Source organism: Hyla sarda, chromosome 1 (assembly GCF_029499605.1).
Source record: "Hyla sarda isolate aHylSar1 chromosome 1, aHylSar1.hap1, whole genome shotgun sequence".
In the NCBI taxonomy this organism is placed as follows: domain Eukaryota; kingdom Metazoa; phylum Chordata; class Amphibia; order Anura; family Hylidae; genus Hyla; species Hyla sarda.
Genome location: NC_079189.1, coordinates 213,311,826 through 213,335,461, shown reverse-complemented (window position 1 = coordinate 213,335,461; position 23,636 = coordinate 213,311,826). Strand labels below are relative to the sequence as shown.

General features: G+C 43.1%; 1 protein-coding gene across 1 annotated transcript in view; it reads left to right on the top strand.

The window, feature by feature from the left end:
* The first annotated feature begins 12,338 nt into the window (after window positions 1-12,338).
* SPARCL1 (SPARC like 1) overlaps window positions 12,339-23,636 on the top strand; it is a 52,094-nt gene continuing 40,796 nt past the window's right edge. The window contains exon 1 of the mRNA XM_056558042.1: window positions 12,339-12,445. Coding sequence (XP_056414017.1) covers window positions 12,339-12,445 — 107 coding nt within the window. The remainder of the gene's footprint in view (window positions 12,446-23,636) is intronic.

Sequence of the window (23,636 nt, the reverse complement as noted above, 5' to 3'; positions counted from 1 at the left end):
TTTATTCCAGACCTGGATGAGCCATATTTACAAATGACTACCACAGTGCTTGTGCTCCACATATAATGCATCCATGCTGTGGCTAGTTATTGGCTGCAGTGGCCTCTGCATTATGACCACTTGCCCAGGCTCGATCAGGGCTTGAATGACCTGAACCATCATGGTGATCTATAATGTCTAAAGCACATCATTCTTGAAGCAGTGTAAACAGAAAATATCTGGACTATGAAAAAGGACTATGAAACCAGTTGTGCAAGAGAGATGGAAATTTAAGATGTGAGCGTTGGGGTATTTACTGTATCTGTTAGTTTAGCAAATAAGCAGCTTCTAGAAGAAAAATGTGATCCCCCAAAAAAGCTTTTTAAGCAAACAATTACATATTTACTGAAGGTGAAACGGTTAATAAATATGCCCACCTACAAACCAAGAGAGACTCAGGAGCAAACACAACCAATGCATATACAAAAAACACTTTTTGATACATTTATAGCTTTGCTTTTTTAATACGTCAGCTTACGGGCATTGGGAAAACTGGAAGGATGTCCTTATTTGGTATTTGTGTCAAACTTCCACGTAAGAATTTCCATGAACACAACTGTTATTTCTTCATGTTTTGTAAGGCAAAAAACCACAACGTGCGAGTATCAATTATCTCTGGAATCAAAGCAGACAGTAGTATTTGTATGGATATTATACATATGAAGGGAGTCCATATTTCTGAGAATTCTGATTATAACATAGCTGTATAGCTTCTGTAGATTAATGTTTTTATGTTGAGCGAGGATGACAAGCTTTTATTTGAGGTTCCTGGTGGAGGAGCTGCGTGTACATGTTGGCTCATAATTGCTGTATTTTCCACTGCATCGTGTAATTGAGAATGCCAAAAACGGTAATAGGTGTTTACCACTGGTGGGGCAATGGGACAAAGGAAATGGAACATTAGAAGACAGAATGTATTGTTACTTTATAAACACATTAACCAGTAAATGATTTACACACAGTAAAGCAGCAAGTCTCTCCCTCAAATACTATATGGAAAGTATGGAAATTGGTATATCTGGTTATCTAGAACACAATATTGGGATTTGAACCAGATTTGAACTACAATTTAGACCTGTGAACCTACTGTTTGGTTAATAAGAGAAAATGTGCCTTGTTATTTCCATGAGTGCCAGAGAGGACAGTGGAAGCAACTACACCTCCTGGAGTAAAATAAGGTAGCATGAGAGAAAACTGAGATCACAATGTTCCTAGAGCAGGAGATGGACAAATGTGACATTTAGTACCACCATTGACATTATATAATACCTGATTAGGTGGTGCTGAGGTGGCAATGAGACTAATAAATTGTTAAGCCTAAAGTGAGGCCTTCTGTGACTATGTAACATGACCCAATGGCACTAGATCTCCTATTTAACTTAAACATTAAACCAATATTAAATTATTATTAAAACCATTAAAGGGGTATTCCAGCATTTTTGCTACTGTGACAGAAAACCCTTATACTTACTTAGCCCTGGTCCTCCTGAGTTCTCATTTGGCTCCTTCGACTACCTCGATCTCCTGTCTTCTTCCTGCTTCTGAGATGAGAGATCGGTGCAGGAATATTACACTCAATCATTGGCTGCAGCTGTGCCCTGTTTTGGCAAATGATTGGCTGAGTGGGCTGGTCCTAACAGCATAGGACTTTTTCAAAATTCATGGAATTCCCCTTTAAGATTAAAGTGCTGCTGTTGAGTAAAGGGTTCCACTATGAATTTATCTGTTCAATGATGGTCTTGCTATGACACTGGTGAAGCAGCCTCCTTGCCATATTACCAACAGTCTGCAAAAATTCTTATCACACAGAAGGTTCAACATCTAGGCCACTACTAGGTAAGTTTTGATTGATACCCCAAGACAAGTCCCCACATTATAGAGGCAATGGCTTCTTAAATGGCTTTCAGTCTGCGTCACCAGCCCCTTGGCTTGTCTGAACTTGGTACTCAGCACCACATGCAATAGGGTCCTCCATGGGGCTTCTTCCACACACACTGACTCATTTCTAATTACCTCTACCTAATATGCCTTTCCTTTGTGCCCTCTCTATGCAGCATCACCACAGACTCTACACTTTCTTACAGCTTCCAATATTTTTTCTATAGTTGTGTACTATAGAATCATAATTATAAATTTACAGCATATGCTTGAGAAAGACATTCCATATGTTCCAACAGGTCTGTTAAAAAAAAAAAAGCATTATATGACATTAAAATTCCTTTTGATGAAGAAATAAATATAGATTTTTCAGCTTAAAATTTGAGTGCTGTTTTCTACTATACTGGTTATTGTATTTGATATCACTCTCCTGTCTTCTCCTTCCCCCTATGATACACTGAGCAGCAGTGTGATGTAATGGGCCCTGGCACCAGAAAGAAGGCTGGGCCCAGGCCCGTTACTAGACACTGATTTTCAATGTATCACTGGCCAAGGTGGATCATCGCTGCGGCTGCAACTTGCTCAGTGCAGTGTGACGTGTTTAGCCCCAGAATGCTGAAGTAGAATGGGGACCAGAAGACCGCCAGGCAGAATGAAAAAAGGAAAAAAAAAATCTGTAAAATACCCCTTTAAGCAAAGGAATGCTCATCCAACCTCATTATGGTTTGGTGCAGGTGTCCATGAACACACAAGTGTAGTTGACTCAAACATAAAATCATAGAAAAACTGTTTAATTCTTGGTTGGTTCTTTACAAACAACATATTTTCTTTAATGACAATTAAAATGTACACAGCAGTTCTTACATTAAGAGACTGATGTGTTTTTAGAAAGACATAATTAGAGATAAGCGAATTTTAGAAAAATTTGATTCGGACGATTTGCCGAGTTTCCCCCCAAAAATTGTTTCGGTTTGAATTTATTTGCACCAAATCGCTATTAAATATGGCTATCTTTGGCCTACAGAGAGCCTCAACAGGGGTGTTCAACACTTTGCCTTGCTGTAGCACGCATAGGGAGTGTGCTGGGTTAGTGAAATAATACTGTTATTCAGTATAACATGCAGATTACAGGCATCGCTATTAGAATCACTGTCACAGAGCAGCACAATGACAGAGCTTGGAGGTGCATCAGTATGAGGAGACCATATAGTTGCTGAATGACACAGCGTGGACATGGCGGCAGCATGAGGAGACCATATAGTGGCTGAATGACACAGCCTGGAGGTGGCAACAGCCTAATGAGTTCATAAGGCCTCACAATTGAAAAGATTAAAGATATTTTTTAACATTTAAATTGAAGATTTCAAATAGATGAACCTAAAACGTTTTATTTAATGTGCCAGCAGCATGGGGAGACCACATGGCAGTACAGTGACACAGCCTGGAGGTGGCAGCGGCAAGCAGAGACCATATAGTGGCTGAATGACAGCCTGGAGCTGGCATCAGCATGAGGAGAACATATGGTTGCCAGTATGAGACAGCCTGGAGCTGGCATCAGCATGAGGAGAACATATGGTGGCAGAATGAGACAGCCTGGAGCTGGTATCAGCATGAGGTTCCACATAAAAGGTTGGTGCATAAAATGAGAAGGATTGGGCTGGGGAAGAATGTGTGTAAGTGGGTAAGTAACTGGCTCAGTGATATGAAACAGAGGGTGGTTATTAATGGTACTTATTTTGATTGGGTGACTGTTACTAGTGGGGTACCACAGGGGTCCGTCTTGGGTCCTGTACTATTTAATATATTCATTAATGACCATGTAGAGGGGTTGAATAGTAAAGTAGCAATCTTTGCAGATGATACTAAACTCTGTAAAGCGGTGAACACAATAGAGGACAGTGAACTGTTACAAGTGGATCTGGATAGGTTGGAGGTTTGGGCTGAGAAGTGGCAGATGAGGTTCAACACTGATAAATGTAAGGTAATGCATATGGGGAGGAAAAATATGGGCTGGGATTATGTATTAAATGGGAGAACACTGGAAAAGGACTTAGGAGTCATAGTTAACAGTAAATTTAGCTGTAGTGACCAGTGTCGGGCAGCTGCTGCCAAGGCAAATAAAATCATGGGGTGCATCAATAGGGGCAGAGATGCCCATGACAAGGAAATAATTCTACCGCTGTACAAAGCCCTAGTCAGAACACACATAGAATACTGTGTACAGTACTGGGCACCAGTGTACAAGAAAGATATAGTGGAGCTGGAGAGGGTTCAAAGACGGGCAACTAGGGTAATACGGGGAATGGGAGGACTACAGTATGCAGAAAGGTTATCAGTATTGGGGTTATTTAGCTTAGAAAAAAGAAGGCTTAGGGGAGACTTAATAACTATGTATAAATATATTAGGGGACAGTACAGAGATCTCTCCCATGATCTATTTATACCCAGGACTGTATCTATAACAAGGGGGAATCCTCTACGTCTAGAGGAAAGAAGGTTTCTATACCAGCACAGACGGGGGTTCTTTACTGTAAGAGCAGTGAGACTGTGGAATTCTCTGCCTGAGTAGGTGGTCATGGTGAACTCTGTAAAACAGTTCAAAAAGGGTCTGGATGCATTTTTGGAGAATAATAGCATTGCTGGTTATGTATACTAGATTTATTGGGACAGAATGTTGATCCAGGGATTTATTCTGATTGCCATATTTGGAGCCGGGGAGGAATTGTTACCTTGAGTATTAGTTTTTTTTTTTTTGCCTTCCCCTGGATCAACTCAGTAGGGACTCATTAGGGATATAGGTTGAACTTGATGGACTCTTGTCTTTTTTCAACCTTATGAACTATGTTACTACATGGTGTCAGTATGACAGACTGGAGCTGGCATCAGCATGAGGAGAACATATGGTGGCAGTATTAGACAGCCTGGAGCTGGCATCAGCATGGGAAAAACATATTGTGGCAGTATGAGACAGCCTGGAGGTGGCATCAGAATGAGGAGAACATATGGTGGCAGTATGAGACAGTCTGGAGCTGGCATCATCATGAGAAGAACATATAATGGCAGTATGAGACAGCCTAGAGCTGGCATCAGCATGAGGAGAACATATAGTGGCAGTATGAGACAGTCTGAAGCTGGCATCAGCATGAGGAGAACATATGGTGGCAGAATGAGACAGCCTGGAGCTGGCATCGGCATGAGGAGAACATATGGTGGCAGAATGAGACAGCCTGGAGCTGGCATCAGCATGAGGAGAACATATAGTGGCAGTATGAGACAGCCTGGAGCTGGCATCAGCATGAGGAGAACATATAGTGGCAGTATGAGACAGCCTGGAGCTGGCATCAGCATGAGAACATATGGTGACAGAATGAGACAGCCTGGAACTGGCATCAGCATGAGGAAAACATATAGTGGCAGTATGAGACAGCCTCGAGATGGCATCAGCATAAGGAGAATATATGGTGGCAGAATGAGACAGCCTGGAGGTGGCATCAGCAGTATCAGGGGTCCTGAAAGTGACTCTATGACAGAGTGGGGTGGTGGGTGGCAATACCAGTACCCATTGATGAAGGTGGGTGAAAAAAGGATAACTTGGCATCAAAGGTGTGGCATCAGGTGGGTGGCAGGATCAGAATAATAGCTGAGGCAGGTAGGCAGAAGAAAACGGTCTCTTTTGTAAAAGTGTTAGTGTGCACAAGTATTGAGGATATGCATTATGTAAAACTTAACTTTAAATAATATTCTTAGGATAAAATATATGTACCCATTTTTTTTAATTATTTAACAAAAGGAAAGGTGTGCAAAAACCACCATGTGTCACTTACACCATCAAGTATTGATATGATGCAAAGACCTCTAAAAAGTGAAAAGGAACAACGTATGGTCCATTGTAACAGGTGGGGGTAAAACTTCCCCTGTAAGGCCCTACTCGCACTATTAATTCCCTTCTTGGCAAGTATTACTCGCCCTAAAAAGGGTGGCCCCACACAGGAAACTCTCCCTGTTTCCACTTAAAAACCCTGGGAAATGGCAGTGTTTGTAGGGGGAAATAGGGTGAGTAAACTTGCCAAGAAGAAAATTAATAATGCGAGAGTCGGGCCTTACAGGGGAAGTTTTTACCCCCAGCGGTTACAATGCACCATACGTTTTTCCCTTCAACCTTTTAGAGATCTTTGCATCACATCAATACTTGGGGGTGTAGGGGGCACATGGTGTTTTTTGCACACCTTTCCTTCTCTTAGGTATAAAAAAAAATAGGGGTCCATATATTTTATCCAAAGAAAAGTTAGGTTTTAGCAAATGCATATCCTCAATACTTACTTGTGGTCTGATGTGGAGAGATGTTTGTAACTGGGGAGCAGCACCTTAGATATGTTTTGCACTATCCATATTTGTGAAGTGTTGGTGTGGCACCATGGTCAATCTACTCTGATGCATCTGGCATTGGTGGGTGGAAATCCTGGCTGATCCATGCCTGATTCATCTTCACAAAGAACAGTCTCTCCACATTTTTCGTGGACAGACGAGTTCTCCTTGGGGTGACTCTGGCCCCCGCCGCACTAAACACCCGCTCTGATGGCACACTACTGGCCGGGCAAGACAGCTTTTTCATGGCAAACTCTGCTAGTTGTGGCCACAAATCATGTTTGGCTGCCCAGAAGTCCAGCGGATCTTTAAGGTGTGTTGGCAGGGTCATGTTAAGGTATGCCATCACCTGCTGGTACAGGTCCTGCTCCAGGTCTACCTGCTGCTGATGAGTTGCTTCACTGCGGGTGAAGAAAGCTACTCATCAGCGACTGTACACTCAGGCTGCTGCTGGAGCTGGTACTGCTCCTGCCACCCAATCCCCTCCCCAGCAGTCATGGCAGTGGAAGGTGAGCGCAGGGGGCCCCCCGATTCAGACCTGTGAGAGGATGGACGATGGCGCAGATAGTCATTGGCCAACTGACTTCGTAAGATGTACTGTATTTGTAGTAGGTCAGTTGATCCTCCCTTTCAGTGGGTGTAAAAAAAAGGCCCCCATTTTGTGCCTGTAGCGAGGGTCCAAAAAGGTGGAGAGCCAGAAGTCATCCCGCTGCTTAATGGGACAATTCGGCGGTCACTAAGCAAGCAAGTGAGCATGCATCGTGCCATTTGTGCAAGTGGCTCGGAGGGACTCCTTGCCTCCATCTCCACTGCATACTGCCACGGTGTGTCTGGGTTCTCTGTCTCGTCTTCCACATGACCCTCTAGCTCCTATGGCTGTTCCTCCTCTCCTGTCAGATGTCCAGAAAAACCGCCCATTTTACCAAACCTAAATTGTGCTCCACTGTGCCCCTCCACCTTCTCCTCTTCCAGTTCAGCCCCCAAAGGGCTCATGTGGCCGTGAGATGTAGACGCCACGTCTCCAGTGCCCCGACCAGCCATTGTTTCCAACACGTTTTTGTAGTAAATGAAGCAGTGAAATGACATTGTTCATCCCGTAATCCTGGCGACTGACTAATAATGTGGCTTCCTCAAAGGGCCTGAGCAAACGGCAGGTGTCACATATGAAATGCCCCTGATTGACATTGAAGTTACACAGGGGATTCCCCCTATCCGCTTGGATCATCAAAAAATCGGTGATGGAATTTCTCTGTTCATATGGTCAGTCCAACATTTGGAGGGTGAAATTCCAACATCTGCAAATCAGACTATGTTGGGGGATACCGTTCTGATGCTGCAGCTCAAGGGGGATGTGCTTTGCGGTGTACAAGTGGCTGAAGTGCATGCAAAGTTTCCTTCCCATTGTTAGGATGTCTTGCAGATGGGGGGAACACTTCAGGAACCACTTGAGAACCAGATTGAACATGTGTGCCATGCAGGGCTCATGGCTCAGGCTTCCTTGTCACAGCGCAGACAAGATGTTCTTCCCGTTGTCGATCACCATGGTTCCCATTTCCAGTTTTTGTGAAGTAAGCCATGATTCGATTTCTTGATGGATGACTTTTAGCAGTTCCTCCCCTGTGTGACTCCGTTCGCCAAGGCAAACTATGTGAAGAACAGCGTGACACCGTCGTGCTCTGCACACATTGTATGCTGGAGAGGAACTGAGACTTGTCTGTGCAGTGGAGGCTGAGGACATGGTGAGGGATGAGGAGGCACACTGTCACAGGACCAATGGCCTGAGATCGTGGAGGCGGCGTGACCTGTCCAAGTTGCTGTTGCGACTGTGCAGGAACCACATTTACCCAGCTGTAAAGGACATGTATTGTCCCTGACCGTAGTTACAGTTCCACACGTCGGCGCTGCCGTGCACTTTGGTACACACTGATAGGCTCAAGGACTGGCCCACCTTCTGTTCCACAAAATTGTGCAGGGCTGGTACTGCCTTTTTTTCGCAAAGAAATTTCGGCTTGGGACTCTCCACCTCGGCTCGGCACAAGCCATCAGTTCTCTGAAAGGTGCAGAGTCCACCACTTGAAAAGGGAGGGACTGCAGCACCAGCAACTTGGACAGGAGCACACTCAGCTTCTGTGCCGTTGGATGAGTGGGCGCATACTGTTGTCTCTTGGACATGGCTTCGCCGATGGATTGCTGGCAGAATGACTGACTGGAAGTAGGAGGAGCAGGAGCATCTGGAACGACAGAAGATGGGTATGATAGACAGCTCCCTTCGGCTGAGGTGGTGGAGCCTTGGCTGGCTGAAACAGGGAGTGGCTGGCCACTGGGTGATGCAGCAGGCTGGACCACTGCATCACCGTGGATGTCTCCTCCACTTCTTGGCTGGGCAGTAGCTACTGACTGACTGTCCTGTAGTAGATCGTCCTCACTAAATAGTGGAGCTGAACCCACAGCATACGATACTTCTGTGGGGGAGGGAACAGCATAGAACAGGGACTGCTCCCGGGCCATGCCAACTGAGGGTTGTGTCTGAGGAACCCACCGACTGTTGACTGGAGGTATCAGATGTCACTTGTGATGAGGTGGATGACCGCGTTAACCAATCCATGATGGCAGATGGGTTCGCTGGTCGAGACACGACCGCTAGCTGATACTGGGAGCTCAGGCCTCTAGCTGCGAATCCTGCTGCCACTTGCCCCTAGTCTGCTGCGACCTCACCTGCACCTGATGAATTTAGGCCTCTGCCACTACTCTGTGCACGTCCTGGCACTTCTCTGCCTGACATACTTGTGCATATATGATGGGAGGACAACACGCTCCACTATGCTTTAAACAGTATTTGTCTACAACAGCAGCAGGTGTGTACTTTTGGCTGGCCTTTCACAGTAACTAGGCCCTTAGGACTAGAACAAGAACAAAATGGTACACCACGTAGATGTACGCACGTGGTATGCACTTATGAGGGGAGTACAATATGCTCCACTACACTTAAAACAGTATTTGTCTAGAACAGCAGCAGGTGTGTACTTTTGGCTGGCCTTTCAAAGTAACTAGGCCCTTAGGACTATAACAGGAACAAAATGGTACACCACGTAGATGTGCGTACGTGGTATGCACCTATGAGGCGAGTACAATACGCTCCACTACGCTTAAAACAGTATTTGTCTACAACACCAGCAGGTGTGAACTTGTTTTAAATGTTGTAAAAATTATTTTCTGTGCAACACACACTGCTCTATGTCCCTCTCTCTCTGCAATAGGACGATGTAGTTACTGGTCGCAAGATGGCTGCAGATTATATAGGGCTGTGACATCACAGGGGGTGGCTGGCTGCTGATAGGCTACATGCTGCATGTGATTCAGGGTTATCCCCCTCACCCATGCTCCTGCCTTTCCAGCATTATTTGCCCCATGTCCTGACATGGGGAGCCGCCATCTTAGATGTCCTTGAGCCTGGACCGCACTAAATGGAGTTTAATGAAGCGATTTGTGCGATCAAATCACGGCGATATTCGGATTCATTGAAAAGCTAATTTTTCCTGAAATTTGTAACGAATTAGGATTCGTCAGATTCGATTCGCTCATCCCTAGTAAAAATCTTAATCATAGTCTAACAAAATCTAAATAACCCAGTCTGTAGAAAAGAAAGGGGCAACTCACTATTTGTCACACTTATACTTTTTGTCGTATAGATTTGTTGTACAGATGTGGTAAAACACAGACTTTCTTCTGGATGCCATGAGCTGGGACGGCCCAGCCCATAGTATGTGGAATTATTTTATTTATTAGCTGAGCACCACCAAAAGTCTTTTATTCTGGCTATAACTCCACTGTTGTTTGCAATCTGCTCAGCTGCTCCTGCACTTTAACATGATGCTGGTAGACTGGACTGTGTTTTCAATTTGATGGGCTACTTTAAATTCACTTAAACATGGAAGATTCACTATGCAAATACATCTAAATTCGAATAGAAAGAGTGACCAAAGAGTGTAGCACATGGTATGTGTTACATCTATTAGATACTTTTTTTTATCTTCATTGATAGTTTTGAACATGGCTCAGTTATTAGTTCTTAACATTGGGGTCCTGGATTAAATCCAAACAAGGACAACATGTGAATACAGTTTGTATGTTATAATATATACTGACATGTTAGCAGAAGAAGGTCTATGTTAGTGTAAGTGAGTGTGCAAATCCTTGTTTGTGAATCTTAATGAGGAAAGTGGAATGTGACAAATATTAAGCTACATGCATCACTTAATTTAATGTGGTTAAAGGAGAACTCTGGAATAGGAAAATTATCGTCCATACTGCCGACAGTAAAAAAATAAACAGGTGCATACCTTCCTTCGCTCCCCCGATGCCTCCGGTAACCGGCTCCGGCCTCCACCGCGATCCTCTTCCTGGTTGCCGGTGTTCGGGGAGTCATACTTCACTCAGCCAATCACCGGCCGCAGCGAAGTCCCAACTGGGCCGGCGATAGGCTGAGCGGCAGTGTGAGAACGCTTCAAGACACAAAATTCTTCACTACACCGGCACCTGCTGCCGGGGCCGAAAACATCACACTGCCGCTCAGCCTATCGCCAGCCGAGTCGGGACTTCACTGCGGCCCGTGATTGGCTGAGTGCAGTATGACTCGCCGACCACCGGCAACCAGGAAGAGGATCGCGGCGGAGGCCGGAGCCGGTTACCGGAGGCACCGGGGGAGCGAAGGAAGGTATGTACCTGTTTAATTTTTTTAATGCCGGCAGTATGGATGATAATTTTCCTATTCCGGAGTTTTCCTTTAAGTTTTTATTATGTTTGCAAATTTGTTCATATACCCTGTGGCAGAGCAACAGAGTAGCAATAGTCACACTTACGACTAAACCCCTTAGCTGGGGGTGGGAAGCCTATAGCTCCCAACCGTCCCAGATCCAAAGTAACATTCCTGCTTTTGGGATGATGTCCTGCTGTCTTGGGAACGGCCCGCACATGTCCTGCAATTAACTGTAAATGCCTCCTTCTGAGGCATCAACAGTTGAATGTGGTGTTCAGTGGGTGTTTGACAGGATGAGGAGCCAATGGCTCTTTTAATCACTCTTGTGCCTGTGGCTGCATTAAGCCAGCAGTCACAAGAGACCGAACCCTTCCTCTGTTCTCCGACAGCGCACGAGTGACATCATCAGACACATAAGTGCAGAGGAAGAAGAAAAACCGGAAGAGGCAGTGCTGAGCCATGGGAGCTACAGAGAAAAAAGGCAAGAGCCACAGTAGCTGACCGGGAAGAATACCAGCAGAAGGTAAGTATGCCAGAGGGAGCGAAGGGGGGAATTTTGCTGCCTACTATGGGGGAAGGAGAAACTGCTGCTAATATGGGGGAACTGCTGCCTACTATGGGGAAACTGCTGCTACCATTGAGGAACTGCTTCCTACTATGGTTGAACTGCCACACTGTGTGAGAATCTGCTGCCTACTATGCGGAAACTGCTTCTGTCTACTATGAGGGAACTGCTGCTACTATAGGGGAACTGCTGCCTACTATGGGGGAACTGCTGCCTACTATGGGGGGGGGACTGCTCCTACTATGGGGGAACTGCTGTCTACTATGGGGGAAACTGCCACCTAATATGTGGGGAATCTGCTTCCTACTATGGGGGGAATCTGCTGCCTACCATGGCCTACCTAATGTGGGGGACATCTGTTACCTACCTAATATGCTATCTACTACATTCCTGCCTAGCTAATTTGGGAGGCTACTACCTGCAAGCTATTTTAAAGACTAACTACCAAGCTAATAGGGGGATACCTACTTCCTACATCACTTATATGGGGGTTTTCATACAGGAGACAACTATCTGGGGGATTTACCTACAAGGACAACTTTCTCTGGGGGGCTTTACCTACTCGGGGCACCTATGTGATGGGGGAAACTACCTGAAGGGACCTGTCTACATTCTGGAGCGACCTAACTATGCAATGGGAGGTATCTACTTACTGTTATCCAACCCACTTATCTATCCATTCTAGCCTAAAATGTTTTTCTCCCCACCATGTTTTTCAGAGATGAGTCGTGAATCATGAATCATCATGACAGTCTGAACTGGATGGAGAAGAAAAAGGAATGTGCACGACTCCGACCAGAGAAGATGTCAGCAGATGTAACTGTATGTCAATCACTTAAAAGGTCTGTAGTGGTAATGATGGTGGTTGTTGTCATTCTGTTCAGATCCTCCTAAGTTTAGACGACAGGCTGACAACATTTTTCCTGTTAAAGAGGTATTCCCATTATGCAGGTGCGGTTACGGCGTGACTGAGGGTGTGGTTAGGGGGTGTGGCTGTGGGTGCAGCTAGGGGGCATGGCTTATCTCTCTTTGCTCTCAACAAAAGTGAGGAGGTATGGGGAAGCTGTAAGATCTTACTGGATCTTCAATCCAATCCCACTATTGAATTGTGACTGTCTTTAACCCCTTCCCGCAGATGGACGTATATATACGTCCACTGCAGGCTCCCATTGTCCCATGGACCCATGGCTAATGGCGGACATCGCAATCGGGCTGATGTCCAGCATTAACCCGTTAGATGCCACGATGAAAGTTGATCGCGGCATCTAAAAGGAGTAAATCCCATTCCCGGCTAGCTCAGTGAGCTGATCAGGACTGCCGTGAGGACAGCTGGAGGTCTCTTACCTTCCTCCCTGCCATCCAAAAGATGCTCCATGTGTTGGAATCAACTTCTTAGTCCTTAGCCAACCTGCATTGATATCTCTAACCGTTTGAAACTGAGAGGTTATACAGAAACTGACATCCAAAGAGCCATCAATATTGTTAATTCCAAACCACAGGGGCATTATCTCAAGAATAAATCATATCCATCTCAACAAAAAAATAAATCATTTTCCGATCCTCTCACTTTCAGTACAGCATCTAGTACGGACTTTGATTGCATAAAACAGATTGTTTTAAAACACCTACCTATTCTTCATCACGTTGAAGCTTTATCTAAAATATTGCAGGCAGGGATCAGAGTGGAGGGAAAAACATTGTACAATCAATTATCTCCCAGTGACCTCCTCAAAGAACCGAATAAAAAACAAAATTGGCTCAAGTGTACTTGATTGTATAGATGTGGCCACACACGATGCAATTTATGTAAATTTATAAGCATTTCTAAACAATTCATATCTTCTTCTACTGGCATTAGCTATAACATCAAATCACTTATTAATTGCCACACTACACACGTTATCTACCTGGCCACCTGTACCCTGTGCAACTTACAATATATCGGCTGTACAACCAGAAAACTGAAAACAAGAATCGCCGAACATCTTGCCTTCCGAAATCAAACATTAACCCCTCAACGCTCTGTATCGGGACTTACAAAGCATTTCTTGGAACAACATGCTGGAGATGTATCTACCCTAAAGGTCCAAGGAATTGAGAGGGTTAAACCGCCTAGACGCGGCAACGACTGGAGCAAACTGATGTTCAGACGGGAGGCGTTTTGGATCCTCCGTCTGGACAACAGGTTCCCACGAGGACTGAATTATAGAAATGACCTCTCTTACATTTATCGAGTCATTTTTTAAGAATATCTATCATATTTTGCACTTTTCTATAATTTTTTTAATTAATGTCTATTTTTGGCAAATGCTATTAATATGCCTTTCTGTACACCTGCTTGCATCCTTGCAATTCCCCAACACAATGTACGTAGTTGAGTCACGTCCACTAATAGGCGGACCTTATTTACTCTTACCTTTCCTTGAGCAGGTATATATAGCAGCATTCTCCTCTCTTGAATATCGCTATGATTAAGGTTTTTCTGTAAACTGAAACGCGTCAGCGTTTCATTTGGCTTTTAGTTTGCACTTTTTCTTTATTTTAAATGGATTAAATAAAACATTGAAGTTTTAAGAAGCTGGACTACACCATTTTTCAGCTAAAATTAAAACCTAAATTTGTGTGGTAGCGCCGCATACTTAATTGTCCAAACTATTAAAATATAATGTTAATTAAAGCGCACTGTCAAAGGTGCAAGCATTACAAAATTCCATAGTCCAGAATTGCTTATTTTTATTCACATCATATTCTAGAAAAAAAATGAATAAAACGCGACCAAAAGGTGCCTGATTAAAACTACAGATCATGGCGCAAAAAAATTAGCCCTCATAAATCCCTATATGTGGAAAAATATAAAAAATTATAGGGGTCAGAAATGGACGATTTTTTCGTACAAAAAGTTAGAAACGGAAGCCCCCAAAAGTTGCAAAATAGTTTTTAGTTTTTTTTTCCCCTACAAATAACTTTTTTTGTTTGTTTCACTGTACATATGGAGGTAAAATGAGGGATGTCATTACAAAGTACAATTGCTGATGCAAAAAACAAGCCCTCATACTGGTCTTTAGATGGAAAAATAAAAGAGTTATGTCTATTAGAAGGCGAGGAGGAAAAAACAAAACCTAAAATAAAGGCTCGTTCCTGAAAGGGTTAAGCTACCAATACAATTGAAAAGTTGAGAGCCAGTAGCAACAAGCGCTCAGCTCCCTGTCCTGCAGTTCAGGTCTGACAGCCATAAATGCAGGGAGGGCTAATCGCACCTGCATCGCACAGCAGTCAGACCTAACTAGAGATCTCCAGAGCAGTGGAGAAGTGGGAAAAGGTGATTATTAGCAGGGGGAAAGTAAATTTAGGGTAATTGTTTTCCAATTGGCTGCTCTCCAGATGGCAGGGCATTAACCTGTTAAGGACCCAGGATGTACCGGTACGTCCTGAGTCCGCTGCCGTTCTATAAAAAACAAAAAACTGTGTAAATAAAAATAAACATATGTGGTATCGCCGCGTGCGGAAATGTCCGAATTATAAAAATATATTGTTAATTAAACCGCACGGTCAATGGCGTACCCGCAAATAATTTCCAAAGTCCAAAATAGTGCATTTTTGGTCACTTTTATATCATGAAAAAATGAATAAAAAGCGATCAATAAGTCCTATCAATGCAAAAATGGTACAGCTAAAAACTTCAGATCACATCGCAAAAAATTAGCCTTCATACTGCCCCATATGTGGAAAAATAAAAAAGTTATAGGGGTCAGAAAATGACAATTTAAACATAAAATTTTTACTGCATGTAGTTATGATTTTTTCCAGAAGTACGACAAAATCAAACCTATATAAGTAGCGTATCATTTTAATCATATGGATTACAGAATAAAGATAAGGTGTCATAACGGAATCCCCCAAAAGTTACAAAATGGCTTTTTTTTTTCAATTTTGTCTCACAATGTTTTTTTTTTTCTAATTTGCCGTCGATTTTTGGGTAAAATGACTGATATAATCATTACAAAGTAGAATTGGTGGTGCAAAAAAATAATCATATGGATTTTTAGGTGCAAAATTGAAAGAGTTATGATTTTTTAAAGGTAAGGAGGAAAAACGAAAATGCAAAAACCCTGGGTCCTTAAGGGGTTAAAGGAATTGTAGTTTTGCAACATCTGGAGAGCCACAGATTAGGAAAAATGACAGCATTGGGGGCACAGTGGCCTTGTTCATTGCGGCTTGCTGGCAAACCCACCAAGAATAAAAATGTATATAATAAAATAAATAAGAAAATATGAATCTGATGAATCAAATAAACATCAAGTTAATAAATCTAGTTTTATTTTACAAAAAATAGATATATCATACACAAGCGAAAAAAATATTGATAATAATATATAGCTATATAACATACATAAAAATAATAATAATCAATAGCGCAATTTGATAATGTGTATAATTATTTAATAAAAAAATATATATATATGTAAATATATAAAATGAGCTTAAAAAAAATGCAAAAGATGGCAGGGACGGGAAAAGGATGTAAACAAGAAAGGAGTAAATGCGGGAGTCAATTGATCACCAATGGATCATAAAAACACCTGTCGCTATAAAGTACGTACAATGTGACACTGTTTAAAAAGGTTAAATACACTTTTTATGTTTTAAACAGAGTGTCACATTGCACGTACTTTATAGCAGATCATTAGGTCATGGTGGCACAGTTTAATAGGGAGACATACTCCCAGTGGCATCATTAAATAACTTAAGAAGGGCACAGTGGCACAAGGAATTGAGTTAGGAGAGAATGGTGGCACAATTATTTACTTAAATATGCTATGCTAACCTGTGTGAAAACATGCCATATACTGCTGAGGCCAGTGATTGGCTGCAGGGTGTACAGGCATGCCATCTCTGCAGGGAAGTAAACAAAGGTGACAGGGAGAACAAGTGGCACCACTGGGGGGGGATCACAGTGGCAAAATGATTCAGGTTAGGGGGTCAAACGTGGCAATGTATGATGATAGTAGGAGCTAGAAGATGTCACTTGTGAGTCACTGAATGTAAATGTCAATTCTGCCTCTGATCTGCATCTGATCAGAGCTATAGATACTCAAGGTCCACAAAAAGATAGCTCACTCCTACTTTCCTAATGGACATTCATCTGGTCATGCTGGGAGCAGTAGTATCACAAACTTTACACTTTATTTTACCATGACTTGAAAATAAGGAAGTCATTTCCAGAGCTGTAATATATTTCCACTACACTACTGTGCATCCATTACATTAAAGGGGTACTCCAATGGAAAACATTTTTTTAAAGGTCTTTTTAAGTCAACTGGCTCCAGAAAGTTAAACAGTTAAAATTTGTATATTAGCACAGTAGACGAATGTAGCCAGCACATAAAATCCGGAGTTTATTGATATCTCATTAAAAGTTCCATAGAAATGCAGGTAGGGAAGTACATCAGGCAAAATCACATACAGTTACCAGCTTGGAGATGGGTCCCTTCACGCCAACGCATTTCGGGTCAAGGACCCATGGTCATGGCATACCAAAGGGTCCCTGAACCGAAACGCGTTGGAGTGAAGGGACCCATCTCCAAGCTGGTAACTGTACGTGATTTGCCTGATGTACTCCCCTACCTGCCTTTCTATGGAACTTTTAATGAGATATCAATAAACTCCGGATTTTATGTGCTGGCTACATTCGTGTATTGTGCTGCTTGTCTTGAGGATTGCCGTGCACTGGAGGCTCAGGTGAGCTGATCAACTCCTTTTCTACTTCAGATTTGTATATTACTTCTATTCATTTTTTTTGATCCTTTCAGTACTTATTAGCAGCTGTATACTACAGAGGAAATTATTTTCTTTTTGGATTTCTTTTCTGTCTGACCACAGTGCTCTCTGCTGACACCTCTGTCCATGTCAGGAACTGTCCAGAGCAGGAGAAAATCCCCATAGCAAACCTATCCTACTCTAGACAGTTCCTGACATGGACAGAGGTGTCAGTAGAGGGCACTGTGGACAGACAGAAAAGAAATTCAAAAAGGAAAGAATTTCCTCTGTAGTATACAGCTGCTAATAAGTACTGGATTAAGATTTTTTTAATAGAAGTTATTTACAAATCTGTTTAACTGTTTGACACCAGATCATTTAAAAAAAATGTTTTCCACCGGAGTATCCCTTTAATATCTACTTGATAAGGTTCTGTACTGTCCACTTACTCGGTCACTCGCTACAAAGGCTTTCATACAACATTGCCATCATTATAGCTGGAAATGACGGCAGGCCATGCTCATAGCTGTAAATATAAAATGCCGGGGTGGGTTAAGCTGGACTTTTCCACCATGGCCCATGAGCCCTTGGTACGCCCCTGACAATATTAATAAATCTACAATATTTGCATAAGCTTGCTTAAAAAAAGACCCATTGTGGTATATTAGCCATGTATCGCAGGATAAATGTTTGATGTGATTGAACTTGAGTTTGTTTTCTATCTGGCTGCACAAGAGATTGTTGGCCTACGGGTTAACTGCTTCCCACTTAATATTGATAAATATAGAGTATAGCAGAAGTGGAAAAAAGCTAAAGATCATGTGGAACCTTTCACCAAGCCAAACCATAACCCAAAAATATAGTCACAAGTCTGTCTAGTACAGATATAAATATAGGCCAGTAGGCCACCCTCAGTCTGACATTAAATATAACTTCTTCATGTACTTTACCACTCTTGTTTAGACTTTTAATTTTGTTGTTTTCTACTTGAAATAATACTAATAATCCTTAAGGTTCATGCAGAGTGCTGTACACAAAGCTTGTACCAAGGGGTCAATGTGGAACAGGACGAAATACACTCTATAGATACAGTAACAGAGTGAAGCTTACTGCATAGATACAATAAAAGAACTAAGCGCATTGTATACTTACAAAAATAGGACCAAGTTTACTGCATAGGTATGATAACTAGAGATGAGCGAATCGAAGTTCACGAACCCGAATTCGTTACGAATTTCATGAAAATTAGATTTGCAACTAATACGAATATCGCCGTGATTCTATTGCGCGAATCGCTTCTTTAAACTCCATTTTACAGCGTTCCAGGCTATTGGAGACCTAAGATGGCAGATCCACATGTGAGTACATGGGGCAGGGGATTATGGGAGGGCGGGAAACAGCGGCGGGAATGAAGGTAGGCGGGCTGACCCTGAATCACATGTGAGATGCAGCCTATCAGTGTTCACTGACCCCTGTGATGTAACAGCCCTATATAATCGGCGGCCATCTTCCCTCTGGTCATTTCTCCTATGCACGAGATAGGGAAAGGAAGTGACTGCACGTCTGTGCATAAAACGGCGTTATACAGCATATATGCAGCGGTGACATCAGCATTAGGGAAAGACACAGGGCACAGTGTTGCTGCAGTTCTGACAGAGAACGATTCTAGCAAAACCTCGTATTCTCCTTACTCCATATAGCAGGCATAGAGGTGCTGCATAGCAGTCCCCTGCGTCATCGATCTCACAGCTGTATTACCTGTATGTAGCATCTAATCTCCTCTTTTTTCAGCCCAATTGAGTTTTTTCTGTTGCTCCACAAATCTGATTCTCACAATTGTGTGACAGAGTGCAATTTAGGGCTTAATCCTTGTAAAAAAAAAATTCTGTGGTGCTGCCCAGTTGGGTTCTGCTGTTGTTCAGAAATAAGTCATATTAGTGTGGACTTTAGTGCCTTTTTACCATTTTTCACCTGTTACTGTTACTCTGTCTCTGTGCTAAATTCAGTGTTATACCACACGTTATACACCTGCCGGTGTATGAAAGAAAAAAGTTTTTCCTGCGTACAAATACGCTTTTTCAGTGGCATTATCATTGCAAAGGGCCTACATACAAGCAAATAGCGTACCATATACCACCTTTTTTCTGTCTCTGTGCTAAATTAAGTGTTATACCACATGTTATACACCTGCCGGTGTATGAAAGAAAGAAAAAAGTATTTCCTGCATACAAATACGCTTAACAGTGGCCTTATCATTGCAAAGGGCCTAAATACAAGCAAATAGTGTACCATATACCACCTTTTTTTCTGTCTCTGTGCTAAATTCAGTGTTATACCACACGTTATACACCTGCCGGTGTATTAAAGAAAAAATAAAGTTTTTCCTGCGTACAAATATGCTTTTTCAGTGGCCTTATCATTGCAAAGGGCCTACATACAAGCAAATAGCGTACCATATACCACCTTTTTTTCTGTCTCTGTGCTAAATTCAGTGTTATACCACATGTTATACACCTGCCGGTGTATGAAAGAAAAAAGTTTTTCCTGCGTACAAATACGCTTTTTCAGTGGCCTTATCATTGCAAAGGGCCTACATACAAGCAAATAGCGTACCATATACTCCCTTTTTTACTGTCTCTGTGCTAAATTCAGTGCTATTCCACACATTAGTATACACCGGCTGGTGTATACAACAAAAAAAATAGTTTTTTTCTGCGTATAAATACGCTTAACAGTGCACTCATCATTGCAAAGGGCATACATAGAACCAAGTAGTGTACTATTTACTACCTGTTATTCTGTCTCTGTGCTAAATTCAGTGCTATTCCACACATTAGTATACACCTGCTGGTGTATTTAAAAAAAAAAAAGTGTTTTTTCTGCGTAGAAATACGCATACCAGTGCGCTCATCATTGCAAAGGGCATACATACAACAAAGGAGTGTACTATTTAGTAACTGTTATTCTGTCTAGGGCCTATATACTTTGAAAGGACAGCCGTAAGTAATCGCCTGCTGCTGTTCTATACCCTCATAACAGCACTAAGTATGTCAGGCAGGGAAGTGCCAGGATGTGCACAGAGAAGGGGCAGAGGCCTACATACGTCAGGCAGAGTTGGCAGCAGACTTGGGGCGAGTGGCAGCAGGAGTCGCAGCAATAGGCCTGAGCTCCCGTTAACACCCAGCGGTCGTTTCGTTGACCCATCTCTCCTCGTCAATTGGTTTGCACACTCATCCCCATCATCACAAGCGACATCTGACAACCCCAGTCAAGAGTCGGTGGGTTCCTCAGACACAACCCTCAGTTGGCATGGCCTGGGAGCAGTCCCCGTAATCCCATTGCCTTTGTCCTTTGCTGTTCCCTCTCCAAAAGAAGTATCTCATGCTTTGGGTTCAGCTCCGCTATTTAGTGAGGATGATGTAATAGAGGACAGTCAGCAGCTAATGGACAGCCAAGAATGTGAGGAGACATGCGTCGCTTGCTCTGTAAGGCGGGCAAGTAGTGATGTGGAGAGTGACGTGGGAGGCGGTGTTTCAATTGTTCAGGGTCCTGAGGCAGACACTGTTGTGGAACACTAGGAGGACATCAGTGACGTGCACACATCTTTTGATGATGAGGAAGCCGGTCACAATTGGGAGCCGGGTGCAGAAGCCGGGGCTTCATCATCATCAGGAGAAGAGATTTGCTCTTTGTCTATGAGGCAGCGGTAGCACGGTTGGCAATCAGCGTGGTGGTGGCAGTAGTGGAAATTCAGGAGCCAAACGTGCCAGGGGGAGACCACCTGCTTCGTGGCAAGCTACCATTCAGGGAGGTAGTGGAACAGCCTGCCGCATCACCCAGTGGCCATCCGCTCCCTCCGTCATCCAGCCAAGGCTCCACCACCTCTATCCTTGAAAGATAGAGACACACTAATCCGTTCAGTGGAGCGCTAGTGCAGCCCAGGACATCTGAGGCCATAACACACCTGTTATTGCTCGATCTCGCAATTGATCGGGCAAGGTAAGGGGTTATTAAAGCCTCTTGGGTACTGCTGAGGCCTACTCCTGACTGCTCCTGGTGCAATGTATGGGGTAATTAAACACTCTTGGGTAGTGTTATTGTTAAATTTACTGATAATTTTATCAGTAATAAAATTGAATTTTGCAGAATGCTAACCGTTACACAACGGAACGCTTGTTGCGTGTGATTTTTTAATGAAAAAAAAAATATATGGAGAGGGATCAACTCTGCTTAATCATTTTTGGCGATTAGAATCCTTTTGTGATCTGATCTTTTGGAGACAGATGCGCTTGCACACATGTAGAATTTTTTTAACCAAATTTCAAACATTGTGTGGTTTATTATTTTTGAGAAGAATGTCTTTTGGTGGTCCACCGTCCTGCATTATAGAGTCTTCTGAACTGCTGTATATGCGCTTGTTTTTAAAAAAACAGGTATTTTGTCAGACAATTTCAATAAAATTTTGCGTTTTTTTGGGGTGAATTGTGAAGCCCGGGTGTGTACTCGTGCATCAGCCAACTCCAGGCTGTGTCTTTCAGGCAATCTATGGGTTCCTGATGCCGCAGAGGTGGGGCCTTGGTCTGGGAATTGAAAATTTTTGGATTGCGGGTGCTACCAAAAAAGATGGACAGACCCTAATCCGTTCAGTGGAGCGCGCCTGCGGCCCCGGACATCTAAGGGCATAACACACCTGTTATTGCACGATCTCAGGAGAAGGGGGGTTCATCATCGGGAGAAGAGAGTTGCAGGTTCCCCTTGAGTCAGCAAGGCGATAGCACGGTTGGCAGTCAGCGTGGTGTGGCAGTAGTGGAAATTCTGGAGCCAAACGTGCCCAGGGGAGACCACCTGCTTCGCGGCAGCTTACCTTTCTGGGAATTAGCGGGTTACTAGCACCAGTCGATGAAAGATAGAGACACGCTAATCCGTTCAGTGGAGCGCGCCTGCGGCCCCGGAAATCTGAGGGCATAACATACCTGGTATTGCTCGATCTCGCAATTGATCATGCAAAGGTAGGGGGTTATTAAAGCCTCTTGGGTACTGCTGAGGCCTACTCTTGACTGCTCCTGGTGCAATGTATGGGGTAATTAAACACTCTTGGGTAGTGGTTTTTTTTTCATTTACTGATAATTTTATCGGTAATAAAATTGAATTTTCCAGAATGCTAATCGTTACACAACGGAACGCTTGTTGCATGTGATTTTTTCATGAAAATTAAAAAAATGTAAAAAATACGGACAGGGATTTACTCTGCTTCATCATTTTGGGCGAAAAAAGGCCTTTGGTGATCTGATCTTTTGTAGACAGATGCACTTACACACATAATGAATTAGTTTTTGTAAAAAAAATGTCAAAAATTGTGTGGTTTATTATTTTTGAGAAGAATGTCTTTGGGTGGTCCACCGTCCTGCATTATAGAGTCTTGTGAACTGTTGGATATGCGCTTGTTCTTACACAAAGGTATTACTTTAAAACATTTCTAAAATGTTGTTGTTTTTGGAGGGGATTGTGAAGCCCGGGTGTGTACTGGTGCATCAGCCAACTCCAGTCTGTGTTCTTCAGGCAATATATGGGTTCCTGATGCCGCAGAGGTGGGGCCTGGGTCTGGAAATTTCTAATTTTTGGATAGCGGGTGCTACCTATGAGAAATCTTTGTCAAAAATTTCATATGTTGTGTTGTTTTTTTGGGGGGGATTGTGAAGCCCTGGTGTGTAGTGTACTAGTGCATCAGCCAACTCCACGCTGTGCCATTCAGCCACTAAATGGTCTCCTCTTGCTGCCAATATGTCCACGCTGTGTCATTCAGCCACTATATGGTGTCCTCATGCTGCCAACACCTCCACGCTGTGCCATTCAGCCACTATATGGTGTCCTCATGCTGCCAACACCTCCACGCTATGTCATTCAGCCACTATATGGTCTCCTGACACTGATGCCACCACCAGGCTCTGTCATTGTGCTGCTGTGCGGCAGTGATTCTAAGAGCGATGCCGGTAATCTGCATGCTATTCTGAATAACAGTATTATTTCATTACCCCAGCACACTTCATATGCGTTTTAGGACACAGCAAAGTGTTCTATACCCCTATAGAGGCTGTATGTAGGCTAGAAATAGCCTTTTTTAATATTGATTCGCCGCGAACAAATTCATATAAAAATAAACTCGGCGAATCGGCCGAACCGAATTTTTGAAAAGTTTGCTCATCTCTAATGATAACCGAACTAAGCTTACTGTATAAATACAATAATAGGTTTAAGCTTACTGTATAGATATGATAA